The 23913-nt window shown below is 42.8% G+C and overlaps 1 protein-coding gene across 2 annotated transcripts in view; it reads right to left on the reverse strand.

The window, feature by feature from the left end:
- Positions 1-17798: 17798 nt before the first annotated feature.
- heatr6 (HEAT repeat containing 6) overlaps positions 17799-23913 on the reverse strand; it is a 70290-nt gene continuing 64175 nt past the window's right edge. For both annotated transcript variants that reach the window (XM_068010494.1, XM_068010495.1), the window contains one exon: positions 17799-22949. In XM_068010494.1, coding sequence (XP_067866595.1) covers positions 22390-22949 — 560 coding nt within the window. In that variant the 3' untranslated portion in view covers positions 17799-22389. The remainder of the gene's footprint in view (positions 22950-23913) is intronic.

A 23913-nucleotide genomic window follows, 5' to 3' on the forward strand; every position in this document is an offset into this window, starting at 1 on the left:
TGCTCTAAGATTATTGGGCATACAGAGATGAAGTGACCGCCCAAGGTGGCATCTTGTACAAAGGGACTAGGATCATTGTACCTAAAAAGATGAGAAAAGAGATGCTGAAGTACGTCCACGCAAGCCATCAAGGAATCGAGTCTAGTCTGAGGAAGGCAATAGAAGTGCCCCACTGACCAAACATGAGCAATACAATTAAGGATTACATCAGCCAGTGCAGTGTTTGCATCAAACATCAAGCTGAGCAAGTTAAAGAGGCCCTCATGACTCATGATGTCTCAGACAGACCATGGATGAAGCTTGGAGTAGACCTCTTTATTCTCACTGGAACTGATTATCTCATCACAGTCGACAACTATTCAAACTACTGGGGGTTAGACCAACTGATGTCAACAACTATAAATGAGATCATAGAACAACTGAAACACCCTTCAGTCGCCATGGCATTCCTGACATTGTGCTGAGCGACAATGACCCTCAGCTTACGAACGAAGAATTCAGACGTTTCCTGAACGATTGGGAAATTCATAACTGCCCATCAACTACACCCTATCCCCAGGCAAATGAAAAGGCTGAGGGAGCAGTGAAAATTGCCAAAAGGATAATAAAGAAATCTACTAGATCTGGCACAGATGTGTACAAGGCAATCTTAGGCTAGAGAAACACACCTCCTGAAGGCATGGGAAGTAGTCCTGTCCAACAACTTAGGTTATGTCACATCCAGATGACTCTTCCAACAGCCAAGGTACTACTGAAGCCAGAAGTAGTGGCAAGAAGGACAAGATCACAGTGAAATGACAGAAAGTCAAAGTCACTTTGATAGAACTGCCAAATCGGTGCCAGAACTGAGAATTGGAGAGCCGGTCGGAGCGCAAACATTCAATGCACTCAAGAAAAATGAGTTCACTTGGCAACTTGGAACTTGTATGAAGAAGTGGTCACCTTAATCATACCAGGTGAAGGTGAACAACCAGATCTGTTGTCGCAACCGTAGACATCTACACTCCACTGGAAAAGTTGCTCCTTCACAGCAAATGGCTGATGAGACAGATCTGAGTTCGCCAACTGAGCAAGGAACTGAACGACCATCAGTACCAGAGATCAATCATTCTCCAACCAGAACAGATGAGCAGCAAAACTCATTATTGTAACAGCACCCACCACAGCAACAACATTCCCAAGAGAAGGAACACCAACACCACCACCCAAGGAACCATCAGACAGATGAACAGCCAACAACATCCCACATGCATACCATGAAGCAACCTGAATGCTTTAAAGATTATTTGTGAAATGCATGTGTTGGGATAGACAAATTTGAAAGGACAGGAACGAACAGACATTTTTTTCTGAAAAAGGGGATGATTTGGATAAACACGTTTGTATACTTTGGCTTGCCGTACACGTAACCTCTGATGTCATGATTTGTAAATAAAGGCTTTTGGGCAGTAGCCTTTTTATACACCACATGGAACAGTAATTATGTGCCCTCCCATTGACCCCATAAATTCCAATGACATCATTACTGGAGGACACCATCAGGTGTCGTTAGGCCTCGATAGCAATCTGTGAATTCTCAGCTCCATGATACCCATGACCCTGCATCTTCAAGCTGTTTTACAGGCTAGGTATTCTGCTTTACACAAAACCAAGAAAATTTCATCATATACCTTTGTTGGCCAAATATTTCATCTCTGAAACCATTACCTACTGGATTATCACATTATCACAAAACCTGGGTTATGTGAAGAGATAACCAATCACAGACTTAATGATAGCTGTCTGTTCCAGCCCTAAAGAATACAACAGTAGTTCCACCATTAAGACAATATAACAAAGTCTTATTCTGTAATATTCCATTTCATAATCTTATCTCATATGATTCCTGAAGTAATACAAAGATAGCAGTTTTTCAAATTCATAATCAAATTTGGCATCATGCCAAGATGGGTTGGTGCAAATCACAAGGCCAGATGTGAGTCAGTTCAATCGTCTACTCTTTACTTATGTTTACTTATGGAGAGTTTTTACCTTTTTGTTTGCACCACTGTCTGCACCTCACACCAGTGGGTTTGGCACAAACTGGTCAGATGCAAAGTAGAGCTCCCTTTTCCCAACAGTGTACCACAAATCCAATGCCACAAGAGCGTCAATTTATCCACTATTATAAATTTTCCATCTTCTACCCTGCAAATGTCAATGACTAATTTGTGCTGAATTATAGGTAATTATGTCCTCAGTATTATAACTACAAAACAACTTGCATGTATATTGTTCCTTTAATGTCATAGTCTTTATTATGGCACAGAAGAAGGCCATTCAGCAGGAGTGAGACCAGCTCAGTAACCTCCCTGGAGGTGCTTGCCGTCCTCTTAAGGGTGGTGGGCAGGTTCTGAAGCTGCCAGCCCAAACAGTGGGGCAGCAGCTCTACAGCCTTGACAGCCCTACTGGGAGGTGGGGGGGGGGGGGGGGTGGCGCTGCTGAGGCAGGTCAGGGACCATGCGGGGACTCATCGTGAAGGTGCCCTTACAGGAGTATAATTTAAATGAAACTTTCAAAGGGACCAAGCCAGTAGGCCCCTTGGAGTTGAGGGGAAACTTGTAGACCCGCAGTCCCCTCTTTGGGGCATAGAGCCTCCGGCTCAATGACCCCTCAGTCTGCCTCTATTGAGCTGACGGCCTTCGCACACAGTAGGGGGGGGGGGCACTCCTCTAGTGGCAAAATGCCAGTGAGACCGCAGATTTGCCCCTAATTGGGGCTTTAATTATGTAAATTGATTCCCTGCCTCACCTAACATGGCTCCCTGCTATTTTCCCCGACTTCTCCCCACCTCCAAGCCTGCCACCAAGGGGCTGGGAAAATTCGGCTCAACGTCACTTATATTCAGTCTCATTTCAGGCCTAAGGTCGCTACCATTTCCAGATTCAGAACCAAGCAAGGGGTGAATGACAGCTTGAGTTCTTTTGGTTCCTTTTGCCAACATTAAAAACCCATTGAAAATCTCAATAACTAATGTTTCCATTACCTCAAACACAAAAATGAGGGAGGAAAATGGGGAACGAGTGGAGAAATTCTTAAGTAGCTCAATGTAGGAGTGTAGCTAGGCTGTAAAGTGCAGCTTAAGACTAAAGAGTACCCTGGCTCTCCTATCGGTTTATCAGCAATAAATCAGTCTTTTGATAAGATAATTATCTTCTCCTTGAACAGAACTACTACACCGTGCCGTCTGGAATGTTTTGCTTGGAAACAGTATACAGAACCAGAAGATTGTACTATAAAAAGTTCACATATAGGCGTGGTGCTGCCGGCAAGCATTTTTTGGAAGCAAATAACCTTCTTAAACATCATGTGACATTCAGCAATATCGGATTGTATCTCCATGTCATGTTTTTTTTTTAAATAGTGCAGGAAGTCTGGTCAGGGAGACTTAGGATTAATCCTAGTCCCATCCACCTGTACTGTATAGTCTCACATCGAGCAGTGCATTTAAACCTTTGCACAAACTTGTAAGGACAGTGTTCCAACCCACATTCGAGAACAATCCCAAGAATGAGTAACAGAAGCGGCTCCTTACTCATCTCTGGAGTACCAGAGCCCCTAGTGGCCACAGCACAAACTACCTAGATGTTGAAAAATGTTAATCTCTGAAAGATTTCTTTCCTTTGCGTGCGTGTAACCAGGGTGAGAGATGGTCGTGCCAATATTTTCTCTACCCAGCAATGCATGGGCACTGGTCAGGTTCAAGCTCTTCTCTGTCACAGCTAATTTTGAAGCACCAACTATCAATATGCAACACCACAAAAAGGAAGGGGTGTGGGTCCAATCCCTCACGTCCCTTACTTCACAAGGTAATTGCAGATGAGGAACCTCATTCAGCATTTCTTAATGTAACGCCAGAAGATTCTAATGCCACCCCACCCCCACTTCCCAAACCCCCACCTCCCTCCTCTTATTAATATCGAGTTGTTTCTTAAATGATTTCTAGGTGCTTTTCTTCACTCCCATATCTGGAAATTTATTCCACACGTTCATCACTCTTTGTGTGAAAAAGAGCGACGTCTCAACTCATTCCATCTTCGCTGCCTCCAGAGAATCCTTGGCATCAGGTGGCAGGACCGTATCTCCAACACAGAAGTCCTCGAGGCGGCCCGACATCCCCAGCTTATACACCCTACTGAGCCAGCAGCGCTTGAGATGGCTTGGCCATGTGAGCCACATGGAAGATGGCAGGATCCCCAAGGACACTTTGTACAGTGAACTCGTCACTGGTATCAGACCCACCGGCCGTCCATGTCGCCGCTTCAAAGACGTCTGCAAACGCAACATGAAGTCCTGTGACATTGACCACAAGTCGTGGTAGTCAGTTGCCAGTGATCGCCAGAGCTGGCGGACAGCCATAAAGGCGGGGCCAAACAGTGGCGAGTCAAAGAGACTTAGCAGTTGCCAGGAAAAAAGACAGAAGCGCAAGGAGAGAGCCAACTGTGTAACAGCCTCGATAACCAATTTTATCTGCAGCGTCTGTGGAACAGTCTGTCACACTAGAATTGGCCTTTATAGCCGCTCTAGGTGCTGCTTCACAAACCACTAACCATCTCTAGGCGCTTACCCATTGTCTCTCGAGACAAGGAGGCCAAAGAAGAAGAAAGAAGAAAAAGAAGTGTGGAAAAGAATTTCCTGCTATCAGTCCTAAAATGACTGTGTATTAGTTTGAACCCCTTGTTCCATTCCTGCGGTTTAATTTATAGTATTCCAGGTTAACCTTTACTATACTCCTAACCACCATATATACCTCTATAAGATCACCTCTCAGATGCCTCCTTTCTAGGCTGAGAAGCCTGAGTTACTCTAGTCTGACCTCAATGCTCTGAACCCCTGGCATGGGGATCAGTCTTGTGCTTTTTCCCTGCACTGCCTCCAACACTTGACTGTCTCATTTCGTGGAGACAAGAACTGGGTGCAGTTTTCAAGGCACAGTCTGACCAGAATGCTACAAACATTGATCATTACCTGCTCTAACTTATATGCTACTGTTTTCACTATATCATCTATTACTACAAAAGATACAAGTTCAGTATATTAATAAAACCATTCTGCCAATAATTTATACACATTTATCAACACAGAAGAAAATGATTCAAACAGACTCCATTGTTGTAGAGAGTGACATTTCACTCTCAATTGTGTCAAATTAAGGAGCGTTTACCTACAGGGTGCTTAGTTGTTCGTTAATTTGTATTAGAAATCCATCAAAATTCAGTTTAAAAAATTGGTTAATAAGTAAATGCCTGTCACTGGGAGACACTGTATTAGCAGATATAAACTTTGAGGTGTGTACTCCACAATCAGTTCCTGGAATTGATTGATCTGTTTGCCAATTTGCTTATCAGGACTATTGAGAGAATCAGAAAAGTATAAGTATATCTGAGACAGGGGATGGAGAGTGAGTCTGAGCTTAAAATTCCAATGGTTGACATTGCCTCAGTCTCTAGAATAAAGCAGAGTTTCTTAATGGTGCAGTCAGCTTTACTGGTAGACAGACCGAACTTTTGTTTGAAGCTTAGGCAGGGACGTTAAGATTCTCTGATTGCATGTGCATTGAGACAATAACTTGTACATATTTGTCAGGGCCCTAAGTTACTAATACAGAGTACTTCTACTACATGCTACTGATAGAGAAATCATAACTCTGCTGTATCACTTATCAATAGTGAACAGTGAAAATCTTCCTCCTAAGTAAGACTGAGCCACATCTGACTCCAGTAGTCCCTTCAGTATTGAATAAAACAATAATAGAGTCATAGAGCATAGAAACAGGCCCTTCAGCCCCCCGCATCCATGCCGACCATAATGCCTATCTATACTAATCCCACCTGCCTGCATTAATTCCATATCCCTCTATTCCTTGCTCATTCAAGTACCTGTCCAGATGCCTCTTAAATGTCGCTACTGTTCCTGCCTCCACCACCTCCTCAGGCAGCTCATTCCAGATACCCACTATTTTCTGGGTGAAAAATTTACCCCTTTGATCCCCTTTAAACCTCCTCCCTCTCACGTTAAATCTATGCCCTCTAGTTTTAGTCACCCCTACCATGAGAAACAGACTCTGGCTATCTACCCTATCTATGCCTCTCATTATTTTATATACCTCTATCATGTCCCCTCTCAGCCTCCTTCACTCCAGGGAAAACAGACCCAGTCTATCCAATCTCTCTTTATAACTCAACCCCTCCAAACCAGGCAACATCCTTGTGAATATTTTCTGCTTAATCACATCTTTCCTGTAGTGCGGCGACCAGAACTGCACACAGTACTCCAAATGAGGCCTAACCAACGTATGTACAACTGTAACATGACGTCCCAACTCTTGTACTCAATGCCTCGGCCGATGAAGGCAAGCATGCCATATGCCTTCTTCACCACCCTGTCTACCTGTGTTGCCACTTTCAGGGAACTGTGTATTTGCACCCCAAGGTCTCTCTGATCAAGAACACTCCCCAGGGCCCTGCCATTCACGGTATATGTCCTGCCCTTGTTTAACTTCCCAAAATGCATCACTTCACACTTGTCTGCATTAAATAATGGCCCACTCAATATTTTCACACATACTCTGTAATCATTTTGAGAGATATTTCCTCAGCCAAAATATCCTATTCCTCATTACAAAATGCCTGAGACTCTTACAGTGTCCAATAGGTGCTCACGCTCTACTTTCACACATAACAACAGTAACCCTACAATGCAATTCTTTCTACATGAAACACTTTGGGACATTTCTGAGAGATGGAGTAAGGTACTATATAATTATATTTCTTTCTCATTCTCGAACAACCATCTACCATTTGATCGCCCAGCAATACTTTCAACTAAAAGTCTGTTCAGGAGATATTACACAATACAAAGTCATCTCCCCTTAAACCAACTGATTATTGATCCCAAGCAGTAAGACCCAAGCTTCTCCTGATTTTTATCTCCGTTGTCTTCAAAGGAAGAGAAGTTGGGAGAGATGTAAATGGGGCCACCGATTCACCACCAACAGTTCTACATCATTAAATAATCAAATTACCCCCATTCATAATTCCCTCTGCACAACAATCGGGAATATGTCGCACAGGGAACAAACAGGCCGCACACAAACAGCAGTCCCTTTAAGATGAGCACATCTGCAGCTGCGTGGCAATCTTAAAGGGGCCGCACAGTGCAACAAATTGGCCACGCACAGCAAATGGAAATTAGAGGGAACATTACCCCCATTACTGCCTCATTTTCTTCAGGATTGCCTAATCTAACCATGTCTACTGCCTTGTCCCACTATCCAGAATCAAACTGAAGAGCAGTTATCTCTCTGCATGCTGATCATTTCATATAAAACAGGAATCCTGAATGGGCTTTTCACAGGATTCAAAGTCCAATGAACTACGTGGTCCTAGGCAATTTATTGATGCCACTCCCTCTCTGTGAGTTATTTGGTGGGGCTCCTTTGTGTGTAAGCAGTGGCAAAAAATAACTTCCACCCAACCAACATGCATTCAGATTTACAGAGATCTTTGATAGAAAGAACTCATCGCATCTCTCAGAAACATCCAAATGCTTCACATAGAATGAATGACATTGTGCAATTACTATCGTTATGAAGGTAGACATGGCAAGCATTTTATACACAGCTAACTACCAGAAATTGAATGAGATGCGACTTCTTCTTTGGCCTCCTTGTCTCGGGGGACAATGGGTAAGCACCTGGAGGTGGTCAGTGGTTTGTGGAGCAGCGCCTGGAGGGGCTATAAAGGCAAATTCTAGAGTGACAGACTCTTCCACAGGTGCTGCAGATAAAATTGGTTGTCGGGGCTGTTAAACAGTTGGCTCTCTCCTTGCGCTTCTGTCTTTTTTCCTGCCAACTGCTCAGTCTCTTCGACTCGCCACTCTTTAGCCCCGCCTTTATGACTGTCCACCAGCTCAGGCGATCACTGGCAACTGACTCCCAAGACTTGTGATCAATGTCACAGGACTTCATGTCCCGTTTGCAGACGTCTTTAAAGCGGAGACATGGACTAGTTAATTGTTTTTGGTATCATTGGTTAAGGCAGAAATCTTGGCCAGGACACCAGGAAAACTCCTTGCTCTTCTTCTAATTGTGCCATTGGATCTGTAACATCCAACAGACAGAGTCTTGATTTAGTGTCTCGCCTGTAGGATAGCACTCCCTCAGAACTAAAGTGTCAGCTATAGATTATCTGGTTTCAGCCTACAGTGGGGCTTGAACCCACCACCGTCAGGGGTAATAACGATCCCTGATCCTGCCTAGTTCCTCCCCAAGCCAAGTGTGGCATCCATTGAACATTCCACACAATCAACAAACACCCTGATGTTTGCCACACATTTCAAGTACATACCACTGTCAACATAACCATTTTAACAGGATAAGCACCCACAAGTAGCTTGAGCACAAAATGTACATCACACCCAAATATAATAGTATAACTATTGTTTAAAAAAACTGTAATAAAACTGTATTTAAATGTAGTTCCTGGGATGACTCACCCTGTAGGAGTATTCAGATCTGATCATCCAGTAAAGGTTTGAATGGCTACATGGCCAATCAAATGGAGAGAAGCACAACTCCAATCATTTGATTGGATGTTATATCTTAAATCTGATTGGATTTTGAACTGAAGTTTAGTCAGGGGCTTGTGTTCATCCACATCACAGTGCTGGATGGGAAACAATTGAAGGATCATGGAACTTCAAATTTTACAGATGAACTCTTGGGATGAAATGATTTCTTTCTCTTTAAATAGACATGGAGACAAAGTTACGAGTTTAAAAGAAGTGCAAACCCTTCAACAAAGCCATGGTGAGTATGGATTCAAGGGTCCCACAACAGTCTTGTTCAGCAGTTTGACTTTTCTTAACTGTTTTGCCCTTCTCCATTCTCCTCTTCCTTTTTACTATGAATACTGAAAGTTGGGTATTGTCCCTTCACAAACACCCACTGATATTTCCAACAACTACCTAGGTCTGACAGATTACTTTTTCCCTTCCTTCCCCTTTGAGAAATTAATTACATTTGATTTATCCATAAACTTACTTCCAACTAGCCCTGTAATCTAATAATTTATGATACGGAAAACTACCAGAAGAGCTGCGACTAGGAGAACTGCTGCTACACTTACACAACATAAGCAAACATACACCCAGAAAAGGCCTTTCAGCCCATCAACATCATTGCTGCCACAGGCACCATCATGGTTTCTACCAACTCATTTGCTTTCCTGAGGAAGGTGAATCACTACTGGGAAAACTTCCAATTTCTTCTGACCCTCCAGAACTGCGATGCGTCAGGCCAACTTGATAACCAACATTAGTCAACCCTGACCTGTTGAGATCCACAGTCCTAACAACCTGTTTCACAAAACTTAACATTGGCTAATACTGTACATTGGAAAAATATATCTTTTTTTTATTCTTCAAACTATCTAAGCATCCAAATATTATTTACATGTTGCAAAAGTGACCTAGATTTTCTACATTCCACAGATTTGGTGACACAAATCTAAAGTCAGATACCTTACCTCCTGTAAATCCAGAACCTGCAGTGTCCAGCTGTTGCTATATGGAGTGAAGCCCAGGGCAGAGACTTTCTTCTAAACTTGTCACATGTCAGTCACAAAGATTTCAAGACCTTGCCAGTGTAGAATCAATAAAAAAGTTTAAAGGTGTAATCACCTGGTTAACAAATAACAGCAACTTCTACTCATTACCTCATGCAAGCACAATATTAATCATTTGTAATTGCCAGTTTCTGAGTCCCTTCATGTCTGCACAGCTACTGGGCTGCATTAATGTGGAGGCATCTTTGTTTTGCTTTTAATTGTTTTTTATTTCTCTCCTCTCCAATAGGTTCACCCGACACAACATACATACCATGCTTCTACGCAGTGCCACCTTTTAAGTGGCTGTTAGAAGGAAGTCTTTCAGTTGGTGGATCATAAGCTTTGGCCTGTGACCTACCAGGCAATGATAGAACCATAATCAGGTAATGATTTGTAAGTATTGTGCTACTATATTTCCTTGTTTTATTTCCCCAATCATCTTCCCTTCTGCCCTGAATTCATGCTGGGTTCTGACCCACCAATGCAAGGAGACCTCTGATGCCTCACCCATGGCTATTATTCATGTGGGAGCCTATGGAGTCTCAAAGAGGACATCACAACCAGATCTAATCTAGCCCCAAGTATTCAGATCTTCCATCACAGGTCACCTCAATTTCCATGTTTTACAAGCTGGGACAATGCTAAATTTGAGCACTTTTGACCAATTTCAGATAATTTATATAGAACTCAAGATCTGGATTCCAATCCAGACCAACTTGCTAAAATTAAAACTTTTCTTCTCTGCTGGCTGGAGGGATTCCAGGTGAAAAGACTTCAGACCAGTGTCAACTCAGCTCCTAACTAGCATAGCCCTATAATACAAAACGGCCTATAATTACACTAATTACCAGTCAATCAGAGTAAGAACATAAAGAGCTATTGGCAAACAGAGGAATTCCTGTTGGTGCAGTAGGGGAGGCCCTTCTGAATAAGAGCGTTTTACTCTGCATCCAACTGTCCCATGCATGATCTCTGAGTGCTCAATACTGACACTGGATGTCCCATTCCTCACTTTCATGGGCACCGAAACAAAAATAAATTATGTATAGAGATCTATGAATTATTTATTCACATTTAAGGACATTATGGCTGTCAGCAATCACAATGGTGGAACTATTGCCAGGGATCACCACATCTTTCTGTGATTTTCAGCTTTCTTGATGCTGCACTAGTTGCCTCTGCTGAGAACAGCTCCCAGATATATGTCAGGATGTTGGCGTTCCCTTTTAAGACACCATTATATTGTTGTAAAAGGATTGAGGTAGAATGGTGTTCAAGTGGATACTTGAGACCTCCTTGCACACCTCTCCCTTATTTATCTTATTTCCTGATACTGCTCCAATCAAAGTACATTAGGGACTGGACGCCCACAATTGCCATAGCTATAAGAGAGGGAATCATATTCAGAGTGTTTATCTGTGATGGAGTACCCAACAACAGCTTGCAAGACCCAATAAGTTGTGCGTCTCTGATGCCGTTTGGTTTCTTACATTATAAAGCTCATTCTACATTGGGTTAGATGTTAAGCTACTGCTGTTGGCTGTGCAAGATCAGAATGTCAAGAATTGGGATACCATCAAGGGTCTGGTGCTAAGTAAAACCAGTTTAAAAGTGCCTTTATCCAGCTGTAGAGCGATAGATTTACAGCAGTTTAGATCACAGAAGAGCTTTCTAAATAATTCTGCAATAGCCTGGCTCTCAGATCCTGTTGTAAGCAGCCCATTTACATTGCAGATTGGTCTCTCCAGCACCTGGCTCCACGTCACAACATCTGAACTTTTTCTACAGCTATTGCTAGTGACTAGCTGGTGGTAGTCCCTGCCCGTGGAAGGCTTCTGTTGGCCATTCGTAAAATAATAATTGCTCCCATTATTAGAAGGCATCGGATAAAAAAAAATCTTGTGCTCTTCTAAATTGTCAAGAGGTTACAGCAGAGAAGGGTTCTACAGCTATTTTAACTGAGTAGCAATCTGGGGATTCAAGCAGAGGAATAATATGAATGTTTGTAATCTCTGTTTGACTCAGTTGGTAGTACTTTCACCTCCAAATCAGATGGATTATGGGTTCAAGTCTGATTCCAGGACGTAAACTCAGAACTGAGTGACACTCTCATACAGAACTGAAGAAGTCCTGTGTTGCTGGAGGTACTGTGCTTTGGATGAGACAATAAATGTGGATGTTAAAGATCTAATGACTACTTGAAGAACCAGTAAATTTCCTAGTCTCTGAGACAACACCACCAAAATTATAGTTGAACTTGCCTTTCACTTCAGTGCTAATTGTGGGATCTTGCTGTGTGCCAAATGACTGGTGTGTTCATTGCCATAGCAACTGTGACTGTACATCTGATTAATCCATGTGAAGTGCTTTGGGATGACCCAAAAGGATTCAGGCGCTAATTAAATGCAAGTTTTTGCTTTAACATGAGATCGGAGCTAGTGTGTTCCCATTTTATATCCAACTTTGTTAATAGATGTACTGGTGTTATTTGATGCCTTTGGTGCTGTGCATGTTATATGGTAGGGCACTGCACAGTCACTGATGTAGCTACAATGCACAGCCTTCACAACTTCCATATCATTTCAGTTTTCCATTAACTCTATTGAGAAACATTGTGCAACCACAAATAAAACCTCACACAAGGACCATTTCAAAGCTGGTTTTAAAAAAAAAGCAAAAATAAGCTCAATTTATTGTCTTCACTCTACTTTGTTGCACCAATTAGATAAGACATGTTTCTAAGGTCAATTAAAGGTATTTCTACTGTGAGACCCTCTCATAGTCGATCAGCTCATCTCATTTCAGTGGATTTCTTTCCTAGATTTTTTGAATTGTACCACTTTTCTTCTCCCTCTGTCTTCTCGTGGCTGACTCCTCGCTGGAGTGAGGTTCCATGGGAACTGTACTCACTCTACGTAGTTGATCTTCATGAGCGAGGCTAGATGGTGATTGTTAGCAGGCTGTTTGACTGTGGAGGGCATTACAGTGAAACCTGTTCTTACCCTTGCCTGCACTTTCCAGTCAGAGCCAACTGGTTCGCAATCAGGACCTGTTGACTAGATAAGCAAACTCAGAGGGGTAAAAGGAAGTTAAACTTTATTTTGTCATTTTCTTTTGTGAATTATTGAGCTGATCAAGGTGAAGTGCATTAATACTGGAAAATGAACACTCTCCATTTCAAGCACGCAATTCTAGCATCGAGCAGTCCCAGGTTAGATACAGCAAATCCAAATGCAGAGTTATACTCCCTTTCTCTACCCTGATATCAAACTTAAAAGAACACTTGCTACTACGCCAATGTCATATTTTTAATCCCACACTGTCCAGGAGGCAGGGGAAATTCTTACAGCCATCACACAGAGGTGATTTTTCCATTAATTTGCATTAAATTCATACCTGAGTCCCAGAGGTAACAAAACCCAGTAACTCATTCCACATACATGAGTTTTACAGTTTTGAAGAAAATGTTAAAAAGCAGCAGAGGAGAAATTTCATTGAAGGGACAGAGAACGATGGCTGAATTTTGCATCAATAATTTTAAGGTATGAGCAATTTGGTCTTTTGCCAATTATTTTTTACTTCAGACTTTTATGGACCAGAAGGGGAACATAATCAAAGAAGAGAAACAATAAATGTCATCGAAATTAAATTGCAGCAGTAAAGGCAGGCACTTCGTACCCAAGTCACTATGGGCTCAATTCCCAGGACTGAGCACCAGATTTGCTAGTTGTAACTAAATGAGTTCAGCAGCCTCAAAGGAGTTGCTGCCAAATGAGTAAGTACCCAATAGAGCACTGTACTGGCACAGCACATTGGCATGGTGTGCTAAAAGGTTTTGGGGGCACAATTCATGACGCAACAAGTTTTTGGCCCAGGTAGCAAGCATTCCTAGATACAACACAGTTAAATGAAGCGTAAGACTTCCTCTACTCCGTCCCACCAATATTAATCAGCCCCAACCTCAAAACTTTTGTTTTTAACACTGAGTGGATTTTGAACCAGTTAGGAAATCAGATTGGAATTGCAACATTTGCGAAACAAAATCAATTCAGAATCAAGTCACTAGATTTAACGAAAGAGACAACACCCTATTTATAAATGTATTTCTACAAGCAAAGCATTCTTCAGAGATAAGTCTAGTCTCAGTGTTTACTGTGGTAAACATTCTGATCTCAAAGCAGAATATGGTGTAAACAGTAATAAATACCCAAACTTCAACATTATTGATCTCTCTTAGTTCATACAGGACTAAAATATCCCTGAGCACAAGGACAAACAAGATATTTTGCTTTCCTCTCACTGAAACGTCCAAATATTGAGCAATCAAAAGGTATGTGCCGATATCTTATTTTGTTTACTTTTAGCTCCTCTCTCTCCCGCAAGGGGCTCAGTGAGTAAATGCATCACCATGTGTGGTATTGAGCCATCCAGACCTGAGTCTGTGCAGCCAGGTGACAGCTGCAGCACTACAGTGAACCTCCAGATCTTTATAGAGTAATAAGGGAAGGTGACCAAACAGGGGCTCCTGTTCCTGATCACTAGCTAGTGACTGGTGTTGAAAATTACATTTGTGAACATCAGTTAAAGACACGATTAGGCTCTCACGTGATTTCCTACACAGTTTGATGGCCTGTCACCAGTTTTACTTTCCCACATAAAGAATGGTCACCTTGGCAATGCACTGGAGGGGTGGCTGGTAGCCACAGAGACACGCTGCAGCAAGAGTCATCACCTTCAAGAGAGGGAGGAAGAAAATTAGGAATAACCGCCCCCCCCCCCAAAAAAAGTGAGAATAAAGTCTAGAAAAAGTTGTCGCATAGTTAAGCATAAAATATTATACCAATAAAAGTTTTATACGCTAAACAGAACTTTAGTCTCAATTTATCATACAATAAACTGAAAACCAGGGACTGGTGACTGACCTGTTGGTGTCTCCCGCGTTGGGGTATCACAATCAAGGTTGATCTTCTCCCCAACCAATGCCCCTATATACACACACCGCACGGTGAACAAGTCTGGGAACCATGGATTAGAGTCATAGTATCATAGAGAGATACAGCACTAAAACAGACCCTTCGGCCCACCGAGTCTGTGCCGTCCAACAACCACCCATTTATACTAATCCTACATTAATCCCATTAGTAGTTGGCAGGAAAAAAGACAGAGGCGCAAGGGGAGAGCCAACTGTGCAACAGCCCCAACAAACAAATTTCTCTGCAGCACCTGTGGAAGAGACTGTTACTCCAGAATTGGCCTTTATAGCCACTCCAGGCGCTGCTTCACAAACCACTGACCACCTCCAGGCGCGTATCCATTGTCTCTCGAGATAAGGAGGCCCAAAAGAAAAAAAAGAAAAGACATTAATCCCATATTCCCTACCACATCCCCACCATTCTCCTACCACCTACCTACATTAGAGGCAATTTACAATGGCCAATTTACCTATCAACCTGCAAGTCTTTGGCTGTGGGAGAAACCGGAGCACCCGGCGGAAACCCACGCGGTCACAGGGAGAACTTGCAAATTCCACACAGGCAGTACCCAGAACCGAACTCGGGTCGCTGGAGCTGTGAGGGTGAGGATTAATATTTTATTTCCTCATCGTTTGCCCAGGGTAACTGAAGATGATTATGCTGTCCATCATTCCACCAACTGAGAAAAATTAAGAATGGTCAGTGGAGTAAGGTAGCGGAAGTAACTGCGATATTATTCTATACTGAAAGCAATAGAACCATAACACAGTGTTGATGCAGGCCTTCAGGAGAGGGTAGAACATTCAAAAAGTAAATATTTTAATAGGTTATCTCGTCAAAGAAGAATTGGCACTTGTTAATATTTTATATGGGGCAATTGCTCTTCTATTCATAAAGGGCAGTAGGAGTTTGGAATTCTCTTCTGCAAAGCCAGTTGATTCTAAGTCAATTGTTAATTTTAAATCTGAGATTGATAGATTTTTGTTAACCAAAGATATTAAGGAATATGGGGCAAAGGCAGGTATATGGAGTTAGGTCACTGATCAGCCATGATCTGATTGAGTGATGGAACAGACTCAAGGGGTTAAATAGCCACCTCCTGTTCCTATGCTCTAGGAAGAAACTATCTCAGTGATAGACATGGTCTGATGGTCCACCCAGTGGCATTAGGAGGAAAAGCAACTTTAAAGTCAAATTTCAAATCTGTGTCCCGACTCTTGCCACACCGTCCGATCATAAACGGGCTTTCCTGTACTTTTTAACCTTGTATTTTTCTAGTGTCCTTGATCATTGAACCAAAAAAAAGTTCAGAAACAAGGAAGCTACTGCAGCGTTTTTCTAAGCAGTGAATAAATAGGGAATAGATAGGGAATATGGGATTACTGTAGGGTTAGTATAAATGGGTGGTTGTTGGTCGGCACAGACTCGGTGGGTCGAAGGGCCTGTTTCAGTGCTGTATCTCTTAAAAAAAAACAAAAGGGCTTATTCTGTGATCTGGCACTTCCAGCAGGGAGGGAGCAGTGAGTGCATGGTTTTCATTTCCTCCCCATTGGCAATAGATCGTGGGCTGTTCCCTTCTCAGAAGGTCAGGAAGGTCCCATTACCAATCCCTGGCCTGCGCTGAGTAGAATGATCTCAGCCAGAGCAGCAACTGGGCACTATAATTAGCTGCAGCATTCCTGGGCTAAGGAGGGTGAAAGACAGACAATCTTTCTCCTGGTCACTATCCAGACTACCGGAATGCCGAGCAGAACTTAGTGATGTATCCAGTCATCAGGCAGAATTGGGAATCTGAATATTCTCAGAAACCCGGCAGAATTGAGAGACTCATTTGACCCCCACTGATTTACAATTGACGAATACATTTTTATGCAAGTAGTTTGATCTTAAATAGGCTAAGAGGTTATTCAAAAATCATTGAACCAGTTAGTTTTTCCATTGGTAGAATGAATTAATGTATTCATGATTAGAGTTACAATTAACCCTACATCTTTACCATACACACACCCATCCTTCATGTAAAATAACTGCTGACAACAGGAGATGTGAAACACAGACCAGTTTGCAGTATTTTTAGACCACACAGTGGTTCTTTTAGACTACAGGGCGGCATAGTGGTTAGCACCGCAGCCTCACAGCTCCAGCAACCTGGGTTCAGTTCTGGGTACTACCTGTGCGGAGTTTGCAAGTTCTCCCTGTGACTGCGTGGGTTTCCTTCGGGTGCTCTGGTTTCCTCCCACAGCCAAAGACTTGCAGGTTGATAGGTAAATTGGCCATTATAAATTGCCCCTAGTGTAGATAGGAGAATTGAGGGAAGGTAGGGAATATGGGATTAATGTACGATTAGTATAAATGGGTGGTTGATGGTCGGAACAGACTCGTGGGCTGAAGGGCCTGTTTCAGTGCTGTATCTCTCTGACATACGTCACATTATTTACCAGGTGAGAAATCCTTCCCTCAATTCTTTATTCGCCTCAGTGCTCCCTTTGCTCTACACCTTCATTCAATGCACTGTGAAAAGCTAACCAACCTTGAAAAATTAGTAAGAAAATGACTACTTTATTGAAAGAATTGAAATCATTCAATTAGCCACATAAAAATAAGATTAAAATTGAAAAGGGGTTGAGATGTTACAGTACCAGCATAAATCTATAAACAGGTTGAGCAAAATCCATCGAGGACAGTGTAGAGCAAAACTAATACCCCCAAGAGTAGATCAGGTTGGCCATTACCTAGCACAGAGCAGAATCTGAGCAAAGTACCAAAGTGCATGTAGTAAGGACTGGATGGACATAAATCCACCTGCATTTTTAAAACTGAAAAATATCAATTCTTAACAGAACAAACAGGATGATTTGTGGTCTCATTGGCTACAAAGTACTTTGGGATATCCTGAGGTTGTGAAAGGCACTATATAAATACAAGTTAGTCTTTCTTTTAAAAAATAGTGGTTCATTTATGGGCTGGCCTCACTCACTCGACAGCCAGATAACTCACTGAAACTTAAACCAATGAGAAAAGAAAGACATGTATTTATATAGTACCTTTCACCTTAGTGCTTTGCAGTCACAATGAAATACTTTAGAAGTGTTGTATTGTTGTAATGTAGGAAACACAACAGCCACTAAGCCCACAGCAAGGGTTCCAATAACAGCAATAAGATAATGAATACATAATCTGTTTCAGGGGTGTTTTAATTGAGGAATAAATATTGGCCAGGACAATGGTCTACAGAGCTTACTAAAATCACAAATGACATCATAAATTGCACAGAGCAGCCACATAGTCTGGGACTCTTCCTCAAGCCCAAAATTATACATGCATGTTGCAAACACTGAAACGCAATCAGTGTTACAATCAGGTGTTGTGCAAGTCATGTTATTATTAACCGGCAGTGACCAAAAAATAATGGTAATTTAACTCATAATGCAGCCATCAATAGGACCCTCACTATCATGACTTGAAAATGCCCAAAAGAACTGTAGCATCCATCATGGCATATAAAAGTGGAGATTTTTCACAGAGAAAATATAGAGTGGGATTTCATAGAGATTACCAGAATTATGGTAGGATTTGAGACAGTAGTGAAAAGTTGTTTTCATTGGTTGGCAAGTTTGGTATCAAGCTGCTATAGACTCAGCATTAACACCAGAAAAACACAGGAAGAGTGTTAAAACATTTCTTTCACACAGTGGGTTATTAGATCATGGAATGTTTTAACACATCATTTAAAAGGAATCGGATAAGTATTTGAAGAAGAATCCAAAAAGAGTTAGCTGGTGTAGTTCTGACTGGCCAAATGGCGTCCTTCTCCACTGTAACATCTGCAACTTTGTGCACAGATACATAAGCAACATCATCTATGACTGTAGGTCTTTCAGTGAATTACACAGTAACTCCTCAAAATACTGCAGCAAATTGAAAATTGAGTTGCAATCTCAAAATTTTAGGAATTGGGGCTGTCATAGTATTAGATCAGGAAGTTCAGTGGTACCCACCATAAAATCATAGAATTATACTGCACAGCAGCACTTGGAATTAGCTAAAATTCTAAATTCAACTCAGAATGTTTGAAATTGATGTTGGACCACTTGATACTGTCCTATATAGTTGGTTGATGAAGTGACCATTGTCTTAGAGTGTGTGTAGAGTAGAATGCTGTTTTGAATCCGAGATTCCTCATGGGAGGCAGGAAGCAAAGACCAGACACCTTATCTGAGGGGAAGTAAATAAAAGCATGAAGAGATCTAGGAGGCTAAATTGGACAGTCCCTGAAAATGGGTGCGGGATTACAATGTTAATTGTGTTTAATCATATGCAGGTGTTAATTAGGGTCTTACTTGAGTATATATATATGAGACACTTACTGAAGCTGGGTGAAGGTTTGAGTGAGGGGCTGCATGTTTGTAATCAATTTACTTTGTAAAATAAATGCAAGACTGAGTAAAGATTGGCTCCAGCATCATCCTTCAACAACAAGCTTTCTGGAATATAATATGGTAGCAGAGAATGGTTGCCTCAAGGTGAAGGTTGGAAACTAAGAAAAACATTTTTTCATATTGAAAACTAAAATCCCAGTGGCTACTGTGGAAAATGGCAGAAAGCAAGAGTAGGCTGTTGAGGTATGATTACCCTCTAATGTTCTCTGAATCTGAACCATATGACCAGTGGAAGAATGCAGTGGATCTGTGGACATGGGTTATGTTCCTACCAAAGAGGAAATAAGGTATGGCCTTGGCATTGTCACTTCCTACCAAAAGTAAAATCAGAAGTAAAGTATTTTGTAAACTGAATGCTTGTCAGTTGGATACTGATGAAGATTTGGATCTTCTGCTAGAATTCTTGGATGAGATTTACAAGAAAGATGATCTATTTAATGCCTATAAGGCATGGTCAGACTTTGAATGATTTTGGAAAACAGATGGTTATTCAAAGAAAGAATGTATCATGGACTTTAGCAAACTGTAAAGAAGATTGAGGATTTTCAATTTGGAGATCCCTGGTTCAGTGCTAGCATTTAAATTGCTGGATTGTGCTAGGGTGTCACATATGGACAGGCTCCTAGTTTTAACTGGGGTTCAGTTCTCAGAAGAAGACTGCCTGTTGGATTAGATGTCTGCTGCCTTAAAAAAAAATTCTGGGTAAACAGTCATTTCCTGCAGCCTTGGTGGAACAAATGTGACATAGTGACAGAGAATAGAGGACTCAGTGATTGCCGGATGGATGCGAAACCCATTGCACTCTGACTATGAGGCCCCATCTGTCTGGAATTGTATGTACTGCCCAACTTTCACAAATAGGCCATCAGTGACCTGTGAGATGCAATGATGTGCAGTCGTTTGCAAGATGCCACCAAGGTCCACAGCTAATCCTTGGAAGGAGCCAGAGGTGAAAAAGTTCAATGGCACAGTGACTTTGATAGCTACTGGCAGGGCATGGCTAGCAGTGCTGTGAGGTGTGAGGTCTTCTGCAACTAGGACACAAATCTCTATGACCATCTGCTTGGAGAGTCACAGTCTTCGCAGGCACTGGTTCTCTGTCCACTCAAGGTAGCTCCATCTTCAGCAGTAGATTTTTTGCTGAGGGTATGACCTCTGTTGCTTTGCTGCCCCTCGTCCCTCTCCTCTGCCCTTCCTGCAGAGGATGTTGCTCCTCTTCACCACTGGACCCAAATTTTGAGAGTTGCACTCCCATTGTCAGCTGCTGTCTTCCTTGTGCTCAGATGGCCTCAGAATTGTGTTTGGAAGCCTTTCCCCCCACCTCTGATGCCCCCAGGATGACTATCCCCCGCGCTGCCAGAACACTTACAGACCACCCTCCCCGCACCCAATAACACTGTGTGCCAATGGCCGAGTCCCCATCTGCACCATTCTCCCTTTCGTAAGGCCCACCTAATTCCCTGGGACAGCCATGACCAGCTCCTCGCTGTGCATCCATCTCCATGCACCAGGACTGCCCCAGATACAAATGTGCAGCCCATGCGCACTCTCAAAAATGTGAACATGGCCCTCAACAAGCTCTTAATGTGCTCTTTAATTACCGTTACTACCAAATCGGGCAGGTTCTTGGGGCTATCCTCCCCCCGCCCTGGTGAAACACTCTGCCGCTGGGAACAGCGACGGGAAAGCGCCACGCCGGCTGACGTCAGTATTTTCATCCCTTCCCGCCTCTACCCTCACTCCTGGCGGGACCTAAAAATCCAGCCCTCACTGTAGTAGCAAGCAGTTTTGAAGCAGGGAACAGGGAAAATTACAAAAGTTTTACTAAGGAAACCACATTCTGTCAATTCAGAGAAAGTGCCAAGAAGTGCCCTTGTTCCTCTTGGAATCACAAGTGGAATAACAAGCATGTGATTTTTGTACAGGTGGCATAAAGAATTATTCATCTTGTCTCTTACAGGTGCATCAGCAGTATACCTGTGAAAAATTTTCCTGGTCTCGTTCCTGTCCCTCAATTGTCAGCAGCTGTAAACCCCAAGGATGTATCTGGGTGCCTGCTACAAGTCTAAAATTGGGATTGATCAATCATTGAAAGGAACTGCCAGTGGTCTTGGAATGAGTTTACACTCCAACTTTCCACCATGCTGATGTTGGAATGCAAATGTGGAGTGGGATCGGCAATCACAACACATTCAAAATCAAAGTGAAACCTCCCATCACTATGGGGTTCCTGTGAGAGGGTTCAAATCCCTTTTGCACAGTGCTAATTGAGTCTTCAGGAGATCAGATCCCTAGCTGAAGCCCTGCTTAAATGCAAAGCATATGTGACTTTAACCTGCTGACGTCAGGAACATGAGTGGAGCTGAAAATCTGCTTCTGAATAATATCTTGGAGCAGAGTGGAATGCCAGGACAACTGCGCTGTCTGTATCTGCATGAAAGCTAAGGGTGATTCAGTCTCCGTTCCCTTTGTGCAGTGTAACTGCACAACTCCTTGTGGATCCGATTGACATCACAACACTCTCTGATAAAGGCAACTGTCTCCAGCTTCTGAAACACTGAGATTATGGTGTTGAAGGAGTGGGGGTGGAAGTGTTGTGTTGGTGCTACATGGTTTAAAAAAACAAATACAATTAGAAATGCTAATTGACCTACAGCCTGACAGTAATCAGGACAGTCATTAGATACATAATCAAAATATTCCACTCCACAGCACTGTCACCCACTTGTACTGACTGTATTGTATCAGTATGGCATTTCAGTTAATTCAGTATTCCACCCACACTAAAAAATAACATTTGTCAAATAGAGGATGTTAGTGCTGACGAACATTGCCCTTTCCATCTCGAGCACTCTGTCACCATTGGGCACTCCCACATCAGGTTAGATACTAAGTGACACTCCCTGTACTCTGTTTATAACTTCAGAAGAGCACCTCCTAACTGCATCAGTTTGACATTTTTCAATTTCTCACACCAGCCTCTCTCAATGAGATTAGTGGTGAACTTGGGGCAGATTTTGCGTGGTAAGAGCCCAGGTCCACTGGAATCCTGTTTGAAATTGCTCAGACTCATTTCCTGTAGGACCCTTAGTGCCTGTGGACAGATGGAACTCTCAACCCATCAGCCTGCATGAAATGCGATCCCAAAGACTGAGCTGGAAGGGAAGTGTCTAAAGTATTGTAACACTCAGTCCCCAGGGCACCCTGCAATTTTAAAATAAGCAGTAACGAAAGCAAAACAGACAGAGCTGCTGAAATGTTCAGTTGCAAGTTACATCCAGCATAAGGCATGCAGAAGTAGTTATTTTCCTTCAAACACAACTTTTCACCCTAAGTATCTTTCAGGCCACTCTCTGGTTCTGTGGATTCTGCACAATGTTTCAAGATATCATCCAGATATTTGACAACCAGCTCTTTCTCATCTACTGGCACTTCCTGAAGGCTGTGTATGTGCTGAAAGGCCTTTTGTAACATCCTGACCCTATCCTGTGGGTCCGTCTGAGTCACCATTTCATCGGCCTCCACCCCTGAAGTCAGAAAGCGCTGAACAAAGGTTCGGATTAAGTCGCCTTTCTCTAAAATGGTTTTGCTGATGCAAGAGTGGTCTTCCACGGTGATGAGATGGAGGAGGTGGAGCAGCGCCTGGCAGATCTGAGTCCGCAAACTGGCGCAGTATTTGAACTCCAGGAAGTCCTGTGTCTCTTCGCTCTTTTCCAAGGCCAGCACCAGCGCGCTCCAAATCTCGCAGAACTGTTTACTGTCCCCGTAGCGTTCACGGCTGTTTGGGATTGAAAGTGCTGTGGCCGATTTGATGCGCACTTTGAAGTTCTTGCAGGTTTTCACCACTGATGTCAAGGCACTGAAAGCCAGTGCTGCCCAGGGAGCAGAGTCTGTAAAGAACAGTCACAATGAGACACATGAAGATACGACAACGCGTCACGTCTTTATTTCACTGGGAATCATTTGGGAAATCCAGAGTCTGGACTCCAAAGCTGCATCACTCCAGGTTTTAACCTGAGCCTCCTGACTTTTTATTATACCAAGGCTCACTCTCAGCAAAGCCCTCAAATACAGCAACACAGAGTGATGCCATGTGGATCTTTATCCACTATTCCCCACACAATGAACTCTTGGTTCCAATCATGATCTACAGGCAGTTGCTGATGCAAACATAGTACTTGGAGGAAGGGAAAATATACGAGTCCAGTAGTTCTCTGAAAACTACATCCTCTACTTTTAACAGGCTGCTTTTAATTTTGCTGTAGATATTGGGGTAGACCTGCCTCCTACTAACATTTTATTGCTAATTTAACTGAAGAGTAAGGAAGAGGAAATCCTGTGGGGCCTTTGTCACTCAGCTGCCTGAGTTGCGAAGGGATGCCTAGTTGGAGGTCGACTGACCAGCATATCTTGCAAGTGACCACAGGTTGTATCCTTTATAAAATAGCACTTCAAACGGGAAAGCTTGTTGATTGTTTTGAATACACCACTGGGTGGCGCAGCTCATGCTAGTCAACTCCCAACAGGGAAAGACAGCACATTTTATTTATCGAAATGACTCCTGACAACACAGCCAAGCACCGATTCCACCAGTGCGTTCCCAGCTGCGCACATGCACAGAACGGTTTCTTCCTGCTAGTATGGTGCTGCGCATGCGCAGCCTATGTCAGCACCCGGCTTGCCAGAACTAATTCACGCATGCGCTCTAAAACATCATTGCGTGCTGGAACGAGGTCACTTGCTCCCACTTCCCTCCCACCTTGGTCAATCGCTCCCCGCTGCACCGCCCAAGGAAGCGGCGAGGTGGGGAGTGAGCAGACAGGCGCAGGAGGGAATGGTGAAGAGAACTGTGGT

The sequence above is a fragment of the Heterodontus francisci genome, chromosome 30 (genome assembly GCF_036365525.1).
Source record: "Heterodontus francisci isolate sHetFra1 chromosome 30, sHetFra1.hap1, whole genome shotgun sequence".
NCBI classification, from domain to species: Eukaryota; Metazoa; Chordata; class Chondrichthyes; order Heterodontiformes; family Heterodontidae; genus Heterodontus; species Heterodontus francisci.